The sequence below is a fragment of the Vigna unguiculata genome, chromosome 9 (genome assembly GCF_037176805.1).
Source record: "Vigna unguiculata cultivar grain cowpea cultivar isolate G323 ecotype 2 chromosome 9, ASM3717680v1, whole genome shotgun sequence".
Lineage (NCBI taxonomy): Eukaryota > Viridiplantae > Streptophyta > Magnoliopsida > Fabales > Fabaceae > Vigna > Vigna unguiculata.
This window is the reverse complement of record NC_140800.1, coordinates 14,719,271-14,737,418: the sequence shown is the minus strand read 5'-3', so window position 1 is coordinate 14,737,418 and position 18,148 is coordinate 14,719,271. Positions and strand designations below refer to the sequence as shown.

Genomic DNA, 18,148 nt, shown 5'->3' with positions numbered 1-18,148 from the left:
AAACTACAACATTGATGAACTTAGTTGATAAAATTAAAAAATATTTCAAAAAAATATAAAAGGAAAACAAATATTCAAATTAAAATATATTTTAAATGTTTATTTACTTCAATTTTTTAAATTCTAATGAATCTCTTTTTTATACACTAATAAAAGTTATAATATATCACTTGATCAAAATGACACAAAGAACAAATAATAAAAGGAAAACAAATATTCAAATTAAAATATATTTTAAATGTTTGTTTACTTCAATTTTTTAAATTATAATGAATCTCTTTTTTATACACTAATAAAAGTTATAATACATCACTTGATCAAAATGACACAAAGAACAAATAATAAACATAATAATAAAATTTTGACATAGATTTTGTATCTTTTGAATTTCAATATATGTTGGATAGTGACAAAAAAATATTCATAGAAATTACATTAAATTTTTACATTGTAGTAAATAAAAGTTATTTATACAATTAAAGTGAAAAAAATTACAGTATGATTAATAGTGAGTTATAAAATAACAAAAAATTAGATAGAATATATCGAACTATTATTCTACATGATGAAAATAAACAATAAATAAAAATATTAAAAAACTAACAAATGTGTGTTTTAGAAATAATTTGAGAGACTATCGAAAGAAATCGCACAAAGGAAATCAAATGTATAATTAAGGTATGATAAAATGAAAAAAACCTTAGAGAACTAATTATTAAATTATGTTTGAAGTGGTTAAAAATAAATAGAAATATCATTAGTGACCAAAAAATTTGTCATTAAATTACAAATAAATTAGTAATTAAATTGGTCACTAAATCAAGTACCGATTCGATCATTGAATCAGTCACTAATTTAGTCATTGATTCAGACAATAAATCAACTACTACCACCAATGACGAAAAATAGTGACTGATATGGGTTACTGACTAAATCAGTCACCATTTCATGTTTTTCTTGTAGTGAATTATCATATACTATTCCTAAATATGATTATATATATATATATATATATATATATATATATATATATATAATTTTAACCACTTCAAACAGAATTTAAAGTGAAAAAATTACATTATGATTAATAATGAGTTATAAAATAAAAAATAATTAGATAGAATATATCGAAATATTATTCTACATGATGAAAATAAAAACAATAAATAAAAATATTAAAAAACTAACAAATGTGTGTTTTAGAAATAATTTGAGAGACTATCTATCGAAAAAAATCACACAAAGGAAATCAAATGTATAACTAAGGTATGATAAGACGAAAAATATCTTAGAGAACTAAGAAAACTTTTCAAATATCAACATATATACTTAATGGTTGAAAAATAACGAAAATTATTTTAATGAAACAAAAGAATTCTTCAAATTAAACAAAAATTAATAATAATAATAATAATAAGTAAAGAATTTTTTTTATATTACCTTAAATTGAGAGTATAAACATTCTCATGTGAAAGGAAAATTTATAATAAATAAAAATATTAAAAAATAATATAAATATTCAAATGTGAGGCATAATTTTTTTTTATTAACATACATCATTTTAACATAATTACATAAAGGTTATGATAAGATAAAAAATATATTGGAGATGAGAATGAGTTTATGACAAATGAAATAATTAAAAGAAATAAAAAATAGAAAAAAAAAAATATATATATATATATATATAGGGGTTACTTGATTAATTGTGAATATTTTAATAATTTAAACGAGAATGGAGATATGGCGGGGACGGGTATTATGGCGGGTATATGTACATCCCCATACCCATCCCCATACCCAACTGAAAAAGTCGGGGATTCCCCATACCCATACCCATACCCAGTCAATGCGGGGATTCCCCGTCAAAACGGGGACGGGTTCGGACAATACCCACGGGGACGGGTTTATTTGCCATCTCTAAGGATAACACACAAGTGTATCTATAAATGTAGGAACAATTGACACTAAACTTAATTATCTAAATACATGCACTTGACATCAGACTCATTAGGGGTGTGCACCTGTGATGATTCCCAAATTCTACAGAGTTTGGCCTCAAGAGATTATCACCCAACCACTCACAAGGTAAGTCCCTGAGAAAAACAAAACCTGTGGGTTTGGTAGTACATTGATGAACAACAGTAGTTTTGGAAGAAGAAGCATTGTCAGACTGCTGAATCAAGGCAAGAAGAGCTTCATACTGCTCTCTAGAGAAACCAAACTGAGCTCCTGCTTTGTCATCCTTCCCGGCACCAAGATCGGCAGTAGAGGAGACAGTATCAACCATACTAGCATGAGCAGAGGGCTTGGAAGGAGGAGGTTGGACTTTAGTGTGTAGGTCAAAGCCTTGAGGAACACTATGCTTAATCCAACAAGAATCAGAGGTATGATTGGTTTGGTGACAATGGTCGGCCACCAGACCGAGGAAAACGTCCTCGTCCACGATTGCTAGAGAAACCACCGTGAAAATTTTTACCATGTCCTTCGTGAAAGGCAAGATTGGCCATAAAATCTTGAGAATTAGAGTAGGCATAGGCTCCATAAGCATAATTTGGACCGAAGCTGAGAGAATTCATCATTCAGGCCACGAAGAAATTTGATGACGCAATCATCATCACACTCTTTCTGAATCTTGGAAATCATGCCATATGTGCAAGGAGAAGCACAGGTACATACAAGAATCGTGCGATACAAAAAGAGTTCTTTCTAGAGGATTTGAAGGCATGTGTAATATTGAGAAATGGTGGAATCACCTTGTCGACAATTCTGAATTCCTCCTGTAAATCGGCAATGCGAAATTTATCCCCATGAGAGAATAGTTGAAGAATATCGGTCCATATATCAGTGCAAACTCTATCCACATAACAGATTGTTTAATGGTGAGCGTCATTGAGCGAGTGAGCCACGAAATTACCATCTTGTTACAATGTTTTCAAGCTTCATGCAAGGGATCATTAAAGGGTGGACATGGAAGGGTGCCGATAACAAAACAATCCTTGTTTTTGGTTTTCAACGCAACGAGCATATCATGTCGCCATTGCGGATAATTGTTATCGGAAAGAAGAGGCGACACCAAGACAAGAGCAAGATTCTCACCGGGGTGAGGAAATAGGGGATGTGCAGGATTAGTGAGATGATCAGAATATGGGTTAAGGGGCACATGATTTATGGGAGAACCGGAGGATAATGTAGGATTGGCCATGGCAAGAAATCAACAAGAAAGGAAAAAATGCGGAAGGCGATTTAAATCTGATACCATGTTAGATATGTATAAGCCATGAGAGAAAGAAGAAAGACTGCGTACAAAAACGCCCAAGAAAAGTTTGATGGAAAAACAATTCAAAGAGAGCTTGTTTGCTTCTTGATTTATTAGAACCTTTGTGCAATATATAGAGTACAATGTCTCATGGTATAAAGGGAAAAGTAAAATTAAATAAATAAGAATATGTGATAATAATAAAAGATAATCAAATATATGATATCTCTATCAATATAAATAAAAGCAGGAGATATATAATATCTTTATCATCAACGCTCAAGTAGAGATGACAAATAAACCCGTCCCCGTGGGTATTGTCCGAACCCGTCCCCGTTTTGACGGAGAATCCCCGCATTGACTGGGTATGGGTATGGGTATGGGGAATCCCCGACTTTTTTAATTGGGTATGGGTATGGGGATGAGGATGTACATATACCCGCCATAATACCCGTCCCCGTTTAAATTATTAAATTAATTAAGTAACCATACATATATATATTATTTTTTATTTATTCTAATTATTTGGTTTGTCATGAAACTCATTCGCATCTCAATTATATTTTTCATCTTATCATGACATTTATGTAATTATGTTAAAAAGATGTATGTCAATTAAAATTCTTTTATGTCTCACATTCAGTGGCGGAGGAACATTGGGGCAGGGGGTGGCCATGGCCCCCTCTCCTCCCCCACAATTTTTAATTTTTTATATTATATATATTAATTATTTTCCATTTTTTAATTTTTTTAATTATATGTAACATATAAAAATTGATAAAATTTAAATGAGGTATTTTTTATTTATTTTATAAGGCATAACATTTAATGTTAATAAATATTAAAATATAAAATCAAATGTAATAAATAATAAAAATATTTATTAAGATATTTTTTATTCTCTTTCTTATTGTATTTTTAATTTTTTCACAAGTTATATTGATCTCTCACTCTCACATGTTTTCTTTTCGTTTTGAGAAAAAAGAAACAGTTAAATACAAACTTATTCTTTTTTCTTTCATTTATCATTTGTTCTCTTTCATTTGTGAAGGTAAAAGGTAATTCTCTCGCATTACTTGACAGTGAAATATTTGTTTAATAGTTAACATTATTTTTACCACATGAGCCTTATATTCATTTTTTATGATTTTAGGAAAAAAATGATTGTACTATGTGTTTTTTCATAATCATCTTTTAATAGGACTTGATTGTCATTGATTTTTTTCTTTTAGTAACTTAATTTTTATTTTTTAATTAAATTATGATAAATTATTTTTTAATCTTAAACTTAAAAAGAAATAGGTATATTGATGAATAATAAAAGAATAGATTTATTTCTTAAAAGTGATAAAAAGAAAGCTATTGGTGAAGATGATATCAATACAAATTCAATATCTTAGCTTTATGTATCCTAAATCATGATACAAATGATCATATTGTTCTATTAGAACGTGTTTTATATTAATATTTTGGAACATGTTTATATTTACATTGAAAAAGAAATAGTTGAAAATTTTAGTTTTGACTCAATTTTGGATGAGTTCAAAAATTTGAAAACAAAGGACAATCCTTTGTATATGTGTGATTTCTGTAACGTCCCATTTAATTTATAAACGCAATTAAAGGAAACGCCACACATAAGATAGTATAACCACGCAGTCCTGGGGTTCCCAACATCACCCCTACAAAACTAGGCACACCACGATGCCAACAAAAGCAGAATAACTGTTTAACTAAAGTTTACAATCCAATAACCACGAATACAGGGGCCATAGCCCTAAAGAAAACATGACAGAAAGAAGTATAAGGTACAGCCCAGATGGCTAGGTAGCGGAATCGCCGTCCCCTTGTTGACCACGAGAACCTCGTCCATCTGCTCCCATCAACCAAGTTGATGATCATTGCAAGGAAGAACAGCCACATACAACACAACCATGCAACAAAACGGGTAAGCTAGAGCCAACAACATATGCATCATACAGTCAAAAGTGTTTTCATCATCTCACATCCAAATAATCAACCCATGTTATGACTCTCAATCAATACACTACGACTCGACTCGACTCATCCGGATACGTATAACTTGGTCGGATTCAGCGGATGCTTGCACTTGTGGTGCATACCTCTGCTCGACCCTGAGCTGCTCGATCCTGAGCTATGTAATACAAGTGTTACGATGAATCAAATCTCCCTCACCACAAGGTTAGCCCTTAGTGAATTTCAGGCCTCCTGCTACCCTCACCACAGGAGTCAGTTCGCTCTAGGTGAGACTAACTGGCTCCTCAGAGTGTCAGGATGCAACCTTACCTTGAATCCTTACCTAGTTATACAGATGGGGCACCACCATGGACACCCACTAACAGGGGCCATGGAATTACGTTCTGACCACTGAAGCGCGACCCCAGAGGTCTCACCTAGAGACCCCCAGTAATTATGCACTGACACAGATCGACCTCATTCGCATAACCAAAATAATTATTACCAAGCATAGATATACATCACTCGTACCAACCTTTGAAGCCAACGCCTTTCGTGATCCAGGCTCCACTCATTCCAACACCTCATAGTTTATCCATGTAAATAAGATCCAACTCATCATGTTATCATGCCACTTTAATATTATCCGTCTCATTTAATTCATGTGTTCCTTTAGTGCCAAACCACTCATTCATTTCACATGCCAATATCATACCCAACCCATCATACGCAATTCATGAATCATGCCAAACATACCTCATGCTCCATTATATACATATCACTCATCATACAATCATACTCAACCAAAACAGATCATTCAGGAACAAACAGACATTCAATCACAGCACCGTCTCGCCCAGCACCTCGCTCAGGCTGAGGGGTCTCGCTCAGGCGAGGCGAGCTCGCTCAAGCGAACCCCCCCTTCGCCTAGGCGAGGGCTCGAAAGGGCATCTAGAAACCAATGCGGGATCTCACTTAGGCGAGACCCCTCTCGCCTGGGCGAGATGTCTGCTTGCTCAAAAATTCGAGTGGGTCGCCTGGGCGACCCTTCGCGCAAACTGGTTTGGGCGAATCCCTGTTTGTCTCGCTTAGGCGAGACTAGCTCGCTTGGGCGAGATTAACAGGTCTCGCCACTGTTTCACCTGCAACAGCCATTACTTTTCGAACCAACCAAGCATACAAAGCATTCAATCACAACAAATCGAAGGTTTTATCCATGCAATCAGTGAATAACTCAAGAACAACCAAAACAACACCAAAAGACTGGAACCCTAACTTCCTGTACCTGGAAGTCAAGTTAGCGGGACGCTCCGACACGCACACAGGAAACCAAACTGTCCTTAGGGTGGTCAGCAGCTGGAACGGACGGTAAAACAGAAGAAAGGAGGCGGGTTATTACTAAACCTTAACAATAACAGCAAACATAGACCATGAAAATAGAAGCATGAGCCAAGGGACGACTTACGTGAGTAGGACTGAGTTTGAGCTTGAAGGAAGGGGACCTTAGGGTAAACCCTAGCAGAGCTTTTCGTGAGAGGGAGAAAGGGTTGACGGTTGGATCTGTGAGAATGAAAGTGAGTGTGGGATTAGGGTAACATGAAAGCTTTTATCCTATAGGTCGGCCTTTAGGCCCAATACTGTAGGGCAGCCCACTAACTTTAGGGCAGAAAATAAAAAGGGCCTTACATTCTCCCCAACAAGAAAATTTTCAACCTCGAATATAAAGACTCACCAGGTAAACAGATGTGGATGTGATTTTCTCATGTCCTCCTCTAACTCCCAAGTCGAGTCACCCGTTCTCCGATCCCAGATGACTTTGACAAGGCTGACAGTCTTCCCTCGACGTTCCTCAACCTTGCTATCCTCAAGAGCTATGGGTGGTACTTCCACTGTGAGATCCTCCCTGATCTGTATATCCTCAGCTTCCAACACGTGGGCCGGATCGAATACATACTTCCTCAGCTGTGACACATGAAACACTGGATGAAGGTTCGCCAACTGCGGGGGTAAAGCTATTTCATAGGCCACCAGTCCGATCCTCCTCGTGATCTGATACGGACCAAGAAATTTGGGCGAAAGCTTCCTTGAGCGGAGAGCCCTTCCCACACCCGTGGTTCGGGTCACCCTCAAGAATACATGATCTCCCGCTGTAAACTCCAAAGGCCTCCTCCTACGATCCGCATAGGCCTTCTGCCTACTCTGCGAAGCCAACATCCTATCTCTCACCATCCTCACCTTCTCGGTGGTCTGCTCTAACAACTCGGGTCCAACCAACACGGCTTCTCCATCCTGATACCAGCAAAGAGGAGTCTTACACCTCCTACCATAAAGAGCCTCGTATGGCGCCATGCCAATGCTCGCATGAAAACTGTTGTTGTAGGTGAATTCAATCAAAGGCAATACCTCGTCCCAAGCACCCAGATGATCCAATATGCAAGTTCTCAACAAATCCTCTAACGACTGGATCGTCCTCTCAGACTGGCCATCGGTTTAAGGATGATAAGCTGAGCTCATGGTGAGCTTGCTACCCATAGCACTCTGTAACGTTTGCCAAAATCGGGACGTGAATCGCGGGTCTCTGTCGGAAACTATGCTCGAGGGCACTCCATGAAGTCTTACTATCTCCTTAATGTACAACTAGGCCAGCTTGGCCATAGACATTCTCAAGTTCATCGCCAAGAAGTGTGCACTCTTGGTCAATCGATCTACTATCACCCAAATGGTGTCATGTCCTCTAAAAGTTCGTGGAAGGTGAGTTACGAATTCCATGGAGATGCTGTCCCATTTCCACACTGGTATCTCTAAAGGCTGTAGGATTCCCCCGGGTCTTTGGTGCTCCACCTTCGCCTTCTGACACGTCAGACAGGCGGATACGAACTGTGCCACATCCTTCTTCATCCCCTGCCACCAGAAAGTTTCCTTGAGGTCCTGGTACATCTTAGTCATGCCAGGATGCAAGCTAAGACGACTCTTGTGTCCTTCCTCAAGGATCAACTTTCTCACCTCAGCATCATTAGGTACGCATATTCTGTCCTGAAACCTCAGTATACCATCATCACCCAAAGTAAAATCTCTAGCTTCCTCTGATCCAAGCTGTTCTCTAACCCTGTTCAGACTAGCATCCAACAACTGCCCCTCCATGATCGAGTCCAAGAAGTCACTAGATATAGTAAGGGTACTACACCTAATGGACTCGGACCCCAACTCCACCTGTATTCTCATGTCCCTGAACTTCTCTAGTAGTTCCACCTCCTTAATCATGAGGTGTGCCGTATGTACTGTCTTTCTACTCAGAGCATCTGCCACCACATTTGCCTTCCCCGGATGATATAGAAGTTTGAAGTCATAATCCTTCAGGAATTCCATCCACCTCCTCTGTCTCATGTTTAGTTCCTTCTGGTCAAACAAATACTTGAGGCTCTTATGATCGCTGAACACTCGGAACTGAGCACCATAAAGATAATGCCTCCTGATTTTCAAGGCAAAAACTATAGCTGCCAACTCAAGGTCATGAGTGGGGTAATTACACTCATACACCTTAAGCTGTCGTGAAGCATACGCCACTGCCTTCTTTTCCTGCATCAAAACACAACTAAGTCCAAGATGAGACGCGTCGCAGTAGACTTCAAACGGTTTCCCCACATCCGGAATTACCAATATAGGAGCACTCGTCAATCTCCCCTTTAACTCTTTAAAGCTCTCCTCACACTTGTCCGTCCAAGCGAAGGGTTGGTCTTTCCGGGTAAGCAAAGTCAGAGGCGCCACTATCTTGGAGAATCCCTCTATGAATCTCCTATAGTAGCCGCTAACCCCACAAAGCTTTTGATCTCTGTGGCCGACTTGGGACTTTCCCACTTTACCACTGCCTCGACCTTTGCCGGGTCCACTGCAATCCCTTGGGCGGATATCACATGCCCCAAAAACTGAACTTCATCCATCCAGAACTCACACTTGGATAACTTGGCATACAACTGCTTCTCTCTCAAAACACCAAGCACCAACCTCAGGTGTTCTGCATGTTCCTCCTGAGTCCTGGAGTAGATAAGGATGTCGTCTATGAAGACCACGATAAATTTATCTAGGAAAGGTCGGAAGATCCTGTTCATGTAGTCCATGAACACCGCTGGGGCGTTGGTCACGCCAAAAGGCATAACCACGTACTCGTAGTGGCCATACCTGGATCTGAAGGCCGTCTTCTGTACATCATCAGCCTTTACCAAAATCTGGTGGTAACCTGATCGCAGATCTATCTTCGAGAACACTGATGACCCATGTAACTGATCCATCAAGTCGTCAATCCTCGGGAGCGGATACTTGTTCTTGATAGTCATCTTGTTCAGTTGCCTGTAATCCACACACAGGCGTGAGCTCCCGTCCTTCTTCTTCACCAACAACACTGGTGCTCCCCAAGGTGAAGTGCTGGGTCGGATGAACTGTTTCTCCATCGGATCTTCTATCTGTTTCTTGAGCTCTACCAACTCTGCCGGAGCCATGCGATACGGGGCCATCGAGACCGGGCCTGTTCCTGGTACTAAATCTATAGAGAACTCCATTTCTCTACAGGGAGGTAATCCTGGAACCTCCTCCGGAAATACATCCCTAAACTCCTGCACAACTGGTATCACCGACGTCGCCTCTCCTCTCTCCACCTCCATATGTGTGAAGATCATGTAGCACTGCGCACCGTCATGTAATTCCCTCATAACACTCTGAGACGACACCAACTCAGGCTCCTCTGCGTCGGGAAAAAGCAGCTTCTTCTCCTGACAATCTATCAGAATGCGATTGGCAGAGAGCCAATCCATTCCTAAGATCACCTCCAACTCCTGTAGGGGTAGACAGATTAAGTTCACCCTGTACCTGCGCCCCTCTACCTCTACTGGAAGCCTAGCACACAAGGACGACGTCCTGACCAAACCTGACGCCGGAGTAGATACTGCAAGTTCACAATGCAGCTCGCATACCGGCAGACCCAGCCGCTCCACACAAGCAATTGACACAAAGGAGTGTGTCGCTCCAGAATCATACAGCACACACAGATTCACCCGCTATCATGCATCAACCTATAACAAGATTACCTGAGCCTGCAGCCTCTGCTCCGGTCATGGCATATACCCTGCCTGTCGCCTGAGGCCGGTTGCCTCTATCTCTCCGCTGGTGCTGGTGAGGAGTCTGAACTGGAGGGCGTGCTGCTGCCCTAGCAAGGGTGGGACAATCCTTCCCGAAGTGGCCTTCCTTGCCACAATTGTTGCACCGACGGTAACCCTCCATACGCGGGCAAGCACTCCTCAGATGAGGGCCCCCACATATGTAGCACTGCACTCGACCCTGCTGGTGAGGAAGACCCCTAGACCCCTGAGACTGATGGTGGGGCCTATCATACGGTCTCCTCCGCTCCTCATGCCGGGGCTTGGGCCCAGATGGTCCGCCGATCCTTTGAGGTGGCTGTGGCTGCTGTGGGTGTTGGCCTTCCAACTCACGCTTCATCTTCTCCATCACCCTGGCCTTCTCTACCAGAGCGGCAAAGTCCTTGATGGACAAAGGAGCTACCATCAAGCGGATGTCACCGCGGAGCCCGTTCTCGAACTTCCTGCATCGCCACTCCTCATCGAGTGGCAGGGTGTAGAAACGGCTGAGGTGTTTGAACCTCTCAGCATACTCTGTAACAGTCTTCCCTCCTTGGGTCAACTGGAGGAACTCCACCTCCTTGGCGTACCGGATGCTGTCAGGAAAGTACTCGGATAGGAATCTCTCCCTGAAAGTCTCCTATGTCACTGGGTCATCCCTCTCCTCTAAGATGGATCTGGTGCTGCTCCACCAATGCTCCGCCTCCCCCGTGAGCATATAAACTGAGAACGCCAACTTGTTCTCCGCTGGGCACATCTTGGCGTCATAGATGCGCTCTAGGTCCTTCAACCATTGGTCTGTTTCGTCAGGACTGGTCTTCCCGTCAAACTTCACCGGGTGATGTTTCAGAAAGTCCTCCAGGCTCCACTCCCTGACTGCAGGTCGTGGTTCAGGACCGAACACAGGGGCAGCCGCCTTGTTCTCCTCCAACTAGCGGAGGGCCTCCATGTGCTGCCGATGAGCATCCTCAGCAGCTACTCTCGTAGCCTCCATCTGCTGCATCACAGCCTGTTGCTGCTCAAGCGACGCCGCGTGTCGCAGCATGGATGCCTCATGCCGCTGCATCATCGCAGCACTCTGCTGCGCCATAGCTGTTACCATCGCCTCTATGGCCCTGGCGATATCTGGTGCGTCCCTCTAGGATGATTTAGAGGATCGACGAGGAGGTGCCATAGTCTACTGGCACACAGAAAATCACTTGGTTAGGCTCGTTAAAGGCAAGAATTTAACTAAGAACACTTAGAAGATACACAGAGAAAGCTAAGTGGACATCCAAGTCCACAGGCCTAAGGAATGACCGCTCTGATACCATAAATGTAACGTCCCATTTAATTTATAAACGCAATTAAAGGAAACGCCACACATAAGATAGTATAACCACGCAGTCCTGGGGTTCCCAACATCACCCCTACAAAACTAGGCACACCACGATGCCAACAAAAGTAGAATAACTGTTTAACTAAAGTTTACAATCCAATAACCACGAATACAGGGGCCATAGCCCTAAAGAAAACATGACAGAAAGAAGTATAAGGTACAGCCCAGATGGCTAGGTAGCGGAATCGCCATCCCCTTGTTGACCATGAGAACCTCGCCCATCTGCTCCCATCAACCAAGTTGATGATCATTGCAGGAAGAACAGCCACATACAACACAACCATGCAACAAAACGGGTAAGCTAGAGCCAACAACATATGCATCATACAGTCAAAAGTGTTTTCATCATCTCACATCCAAATAATCATCCCAACATGTTATGACTCTCAATCAATACACTACGACTCGACTCGACTCATCCGGATACGTATAACTTGGTCGGATTCAGCGGATGCTTGCACTTGTGGTGGATACCTCTGCTCGACCCTGAGCTGCTCGATCCTGAGCTATGTAATACAAGTGTTACGATGAATCAAATTTTCCTCACCACAAGGTTAGCCCTTAGTGAATTTCAAGCTTCCTGCTACCCTCACCACAGGAGTCAGTCCGCTCTAGGTGAGACTAACTGGCTCCTTAGAGTGTCAGGATGCAACCTTATCTTGAATCCTTACCTAGTTATACAGATGGGGCACCACCATGGACACCCACTAACAGGGGCCATGGAATTACGTCCCGACCACTGAAGCGCGACCCTAGAGGTCTCACCTAGAGACCCCAAGGAATTATGCACTGACACAGATCGACCTCATTCGCATAACCAAAATAATTATTACCAAGCATAGATATACATCACTCGTACCAACCTTTGAAGCCAACGCCTTTCGTGATCCAGGCTCCACTCATTCCAACACCTCATAGTTTATCCATGTAAATAAGATCCAACTCATCATGTTATCATGCCACTTTAATATTATCCGTCTCATTTAATTCACGTGTTCCTTTAGTGCCAAACCACTCATTCATTTCACATGCCAATATCATACCCAACCCGTCATACGTAATTCATGAATCATGCCAAACATACCTCATGCTCCATTATATACATATCACTCATCATACAATCATACTCAACCAAAACAGATCATTCAGGAACAAACAGACATTCAATCACAGCACCGTCTCGCCCAGCACCTCGCTCAGGCTGAGGGGTCTCGCTCAGGCGAGGCGAGCTCGCTCAGGCGAACCCCCCCTTCGCCTAGGCGAGGGCTCGAAAGGGCATCTAGAAACCAATGCAGGATCTCGCTTAGGCGAGACCCCTCTTGCCTGGGCGAGATGTCTGCTCGCTCAAAAATTCGAGTGGGTCGCCTGGGCGACCCTTCGCGCAAACTGGTTTGGGCGGATCCCTGTTTGTGTCGCTTAGGCGAGACTAGCTCGCTTGGGCGAGATTAACAGGTCTCGCCACTGTTTCACCTGCAACAGCCATTACTTTTCGAACCAACCAAGCATACAAAGCATTCAATCACAACAAATCGAAGGTTTTATCCATGCAATCAGTGAATAACTCAGGAACAGCCAAAACAACACCAAAAGACTAGAACCCTAACTTTCTGTACCTGGAAGTCAAGTTAGCGGGACGCTCCGACACGCACACAGGAAACCAAACTGTCCTTAGGGTGGTCAGCAGCTGGAACGGACGGTAAAACAGAAGAAAGGAGGCGGGTTATTACTAAACCCTAACAATAACAGCAAACATAGACCATGAAAATAGAAGCATGAGCCAAGGGACGACTTACGTGAGTAGGACTGAGTTTGAGCTTGAAGGAAGGGGACCTTAGGGTAAACCCTAGCAGAGCTTTTCGTGAGAGGGAGAAAGGGTTGATGGCTGGATTTGTGAGAATGAAAGTGAGTGTGGGATTAGGGTAACATGAAAGCTTTTATCCTATGGGCCGGCCTTTAGGCCCAATACTGTAGGGCAGCCCACTAACTTTAGGGCAGAAAATAAAAAAGGGCCTTACAATTTCTTTTGTAGATACATGATTATACTAATTTATTTATTCATTTTTATTGTGTTAATGACAATAATTAAATATATAAATTTTGAATTTTGAATATATTATTTTGGCTCCTCCAACATTATTAGTCAAGATTCGCCACTGCTCACATTTGAATATTTCTATTATTTTTTAATATTTTTATTTATTGTATATTTTCCTTTCACATGAGAAAATTTAATACTTTCAATTTAAGTATTTAATAGCACAAACCTTTCATTTACTAGGTAATATAAAAAAATCATTTACTTATTATTATTAGTTTTTATTTCATTTGAAGAACTCTTTTGTTTCACTAAAACAATTTTTGTTATTTCTTAACCATTGAGTATATATGTTGATATTTGAATAGTTTTCTTAGATTTCTAAGATATTTTTCAACTTATCATACCCTTAATTATACATTTGTCTTTCCTTGTGCGATTTGTTTCAATAGTCTCTCAAATTGTTTGTAAACATTTGTTAATTTTTTAATATTTTTATTTGTTGTTTATTTTCATTATGTAGAATATTATTTCAATATATTTTATCTAATTATTTTTTATTTTCTAACTCATTATCAATCATATTGTAATCTTTTCACTATAATTATATAAATAACTTTTATTTACTACAATATAAAAATTTAATCTAATTGTCATGAATATTTTTTTTTCACCATCCAACATAATTGAAGTTCAAAAGATACGAGATCTATGTTAAAATTTTATTATTATGATTATTATTTGTTCTTTGTATCATTTTGATCAAGTAATGTATTATAAGTGTATAAAAAAAAGATTCATTAGAATTTAAAAGATTGAAGTAAACAAACATTTAAAATATATTTTAATTTGAATATTTGTTTTCCTTTTATATTTTTAAAAAAAATATTTTAAAATGTAATTGGTTCTCATGAAATTTTATTTGGTATTATAATTTAAAATGTAAACAATTATAATTTATTTTAAAGTATTTGATATCGAAGAAACAATCATCCTTCTAATATTGAATATTTGATAATATTATGTTTCCTTTACCATAATTTTTTATTATTTTATAAAATTAATTAAATTAATATTGAAGTAGTAAGATAATGGGTATGGGTATAGGTACGAGATTATACCCGTTACCCGGTGGGGATGGGGATGGGACAAAAGTTTGATAACCGTTATGGGGATGGGGATACATTTTTCTTACGGGGATGGGTATGGGATAGCAAAACACGTGCCCGCCCTGCCCCGTTGCCATCCCTACGCTCAAGCACCACTTAGGCAACGCTCAGTGCTAAACATTTCGTATTTTTCAATGCTCAACGGTGAAGGCTACTACTCAACGTCACACAAGATATCAAAACTTTCAATTTGTGGTCCTTGAGTAATCTGGACTTGTTTCATGGTTCCAATTGGTACTTCTACCTTAGGTACTGGTCTAAAATAGTTTTTAAATCCTTGTAATTAATACCAATTTGATCAAGACTTAAATTCCATTTTCCTCAATTGCCACTATATCAAACAAGTAAACAAAATCCAAAAGATCACACCAAATTTCACACACCATCCACATGCATACCAATAAATCTATCACAACTGCATAATTACTCATAAAAAACTGAAAGAAAATAGCCACAATCTGAAACATAAACTTACGCACACTAACATTACTAGCTTCCCTTACCTTGATTGCTCAATTTCAAAATCCTAAGATAGCAATCTCCCTTCAACACACAAGGTGCTTTATCTACGCATAAAAATATCACAACCATAATTAGACCATACCCTTATGATCATTGATCATTAGAGACTCAAAAAGAAGACTAAAGGAACATATGCAACCTCATAGAGAGACACATGCAAAATTGATCAAAATACACAAAGGAAAAGCTGAAAATCAACTTATTCAAATTGAGAAATTGATCAGATAGATTTGGAGATCTCACTGCAAGGATCACACCAATGGTCTCCGATCTTCAAACAGATGATCATAGGGTTAAATGGTTTAAAGAGGGTAGAATTTTCTTAGAAAAGTATTTTTAGATAGATGGTGTGTTTTTTAAGTAATGAGATCCTTTTACGAAATTTATATTTATTAGCTTTTTATTATTAAAATAATAGGATCTCATTATTTTAAAACACAGCCACTCAAAAAACCCAATATACTAGGTTCTCACATTCTCTTGAACAACAAAATTTTTGACCTCGAAAATTGACTTACTAGAGAACATATGTGGGTATGACTACATCACATCCTTCTTTAACTCCTTTAACTCTCAAGTAGATTCACATGTTCTCGTACCCCAAACAACCTTGACAAGACTGGTGGATTTTCCTCTAAGTTGCTTTGTTTGGTGATCCACTATACCAATAGGTTGCACCTCCACTTAGAGATCTTCTTTGACTTGCAATTCCTCTATTTCCAACACATGAGAAAGATTAGGCACATACTTCCTTAACTTAGAGACATGAAATATCGAATAAAGATTTGCTAACTAAGGAGGCAAAGCAATCTAATAAGCCACTAGTCCAATTCTCTTCAAGATTTGATATGGGTCAATGAACTTGGGAGAAAGTTTCCTTGAACGAATAGCCGTCCCCACAGTAATGCTTGGGGTTATTTTCAAGAAAACATGATCCCTAACTGCAAACTCCTACTATGTGATTCCTTTATTCTTTCTTTTATCTTCTTTACTTTTTCCATAGTCAACCGTAGCAACTCTAGGCCCACCAACATTGCCTCTCTATCTTGATACCAACATAAAGAGGTTCTGCATCTTCAGACATATAAAGCTTCGTATGAGACCATACCAATACTTTCATGGTAACTGTTATTGTAGGTAAACTATACTAAAGATAAAACTTCATCCCATCCACCCAAATGATTCAGCTCACATGTCCTCAACAAGTCCTCAATTGATTGAATTGTTCTCTCTATCTGCTCATTAGTTTAGGGATGACATGATGAACTCGTTTTCAACCTATTACCCAAAGTGCCTTGCAATGTTTGCCAAAATCTAGAAGTGAATCATGGATCTTAATATGAAACAATTGCTCGAAAGTACTCCATGCAACCTCATTATCTCCATGATGTACAACTGTGCTAGTTTAACCATAGGCATCCTCAGATTTACAACTGGAAAATGAGCATTTTTTGTCAACCGATCTATTATCACCTAAATTTCATCATGACTCTTCATAAATCGTGGTAAATGGATAACAAAATCCATAGCAATGTTATCCTATTTCCACTCTCGTATTTCTAACTGCTAAAACATCCCTCTTGGTCTCTAATGTTCCACCTTTGCTTTTTGGCAAGTCAGGAAAGTGGCTACAACCCGAGCTCCATCGTGCTTTATGCTTGACCACTAGAAAGATTCCATCATGATACATCTTACTCATGTCATAATGCATTCTAAGACAACTCTTGTGCCCTTCTTCAAGAATTATATTCTTCAACCCTATATCATGAAATATATAGACCCTACCTTTGAACCTTATCACACTCTTAGATCCCATCGTAAAATCCTTAACTTGCTCGATGCCAAACAACCCCATTATTTTTTGCAACTTAAGATCTGCCAACTACTTACCAACCCAAGAAAATCACTAGATATAATCATATGACTACATCTAAGGGCATCTTCTCCTAAAACCACATGTAACTACATATCTCTAAAATTCTCCACCAGTTCAAATGTTGAATCATTATATGAGATACGTGCATTGTTTTCCTACTCAAAGCATCTACCACAACATTTGCTTTCCCTGGGTTGTATAGTAGTTCGAAGTCATAATCTTTTAGGAATTTTATCCATCGCCTCTATCTCATATTCTACTCTTTTTTATCAAACAGGTACTTCAAACTCTTGAGGCCATTGAAAACTTGAAAATGCACATCATACAAATAGTGCCTCCAAATCTTCAAGGCAAACAGCATTGTTGCCAACTCCAAATCATGAGTAGGATAGTTCTTCTCATGAATCTTTAGGTACCTTGAAGGATAAGCCACAACACTCTTTTCCTACATGAGCACACACCCAAATCCTTGATGAGAAGCATGATTGTAAACCTCAAAGGATTTTCCTATGTCAGGGATTATCAACATCGGAGTACTTGTCAACCTCCGCTTCAATTGATTAAACTTTGTTTTTGGATTGAATCCTTAGTTCCTAATGTAACATGCATATTATTTATGCATCATTTATATGATTCCTAGACATTGTATGTTATTTACAAGTATCGTATTTATCAATAACTTGTTGTAGTAGTTGCTAAACAAAATGATCAAGTGAACCAGTCATTGATTTAAGGGGGAAAATGGCTTAACAAATTTCTTAACAAAATTTATATCTAGATTTGACATGTTGCTGAGTTTTTTCCTC

The 18,148-nt window shown here is 39.3% G+C and overlaps 1 protein-coding gene across 1 annotated transcript; it reads right to left on the bottom strand.

Annotated features, from left to right (window-relative positions):
- Positions 1-8,774: 8,774 nt before the first annotated feature.
- LOC146883596 (uncharacterized) lies at positions 8,775-10,732 on the bottom strand. Its single transcript, XM_085666639.1, is given in 3 exon segments — positions 8,775-8,828; positions 9,592-10,270; positions 10,272-10,732. Coding segments are annotated over 3 exon segments (1,194 nt in total).
- Positions 10,733-18,148: the final 7,416 nt, after the last annotated feature.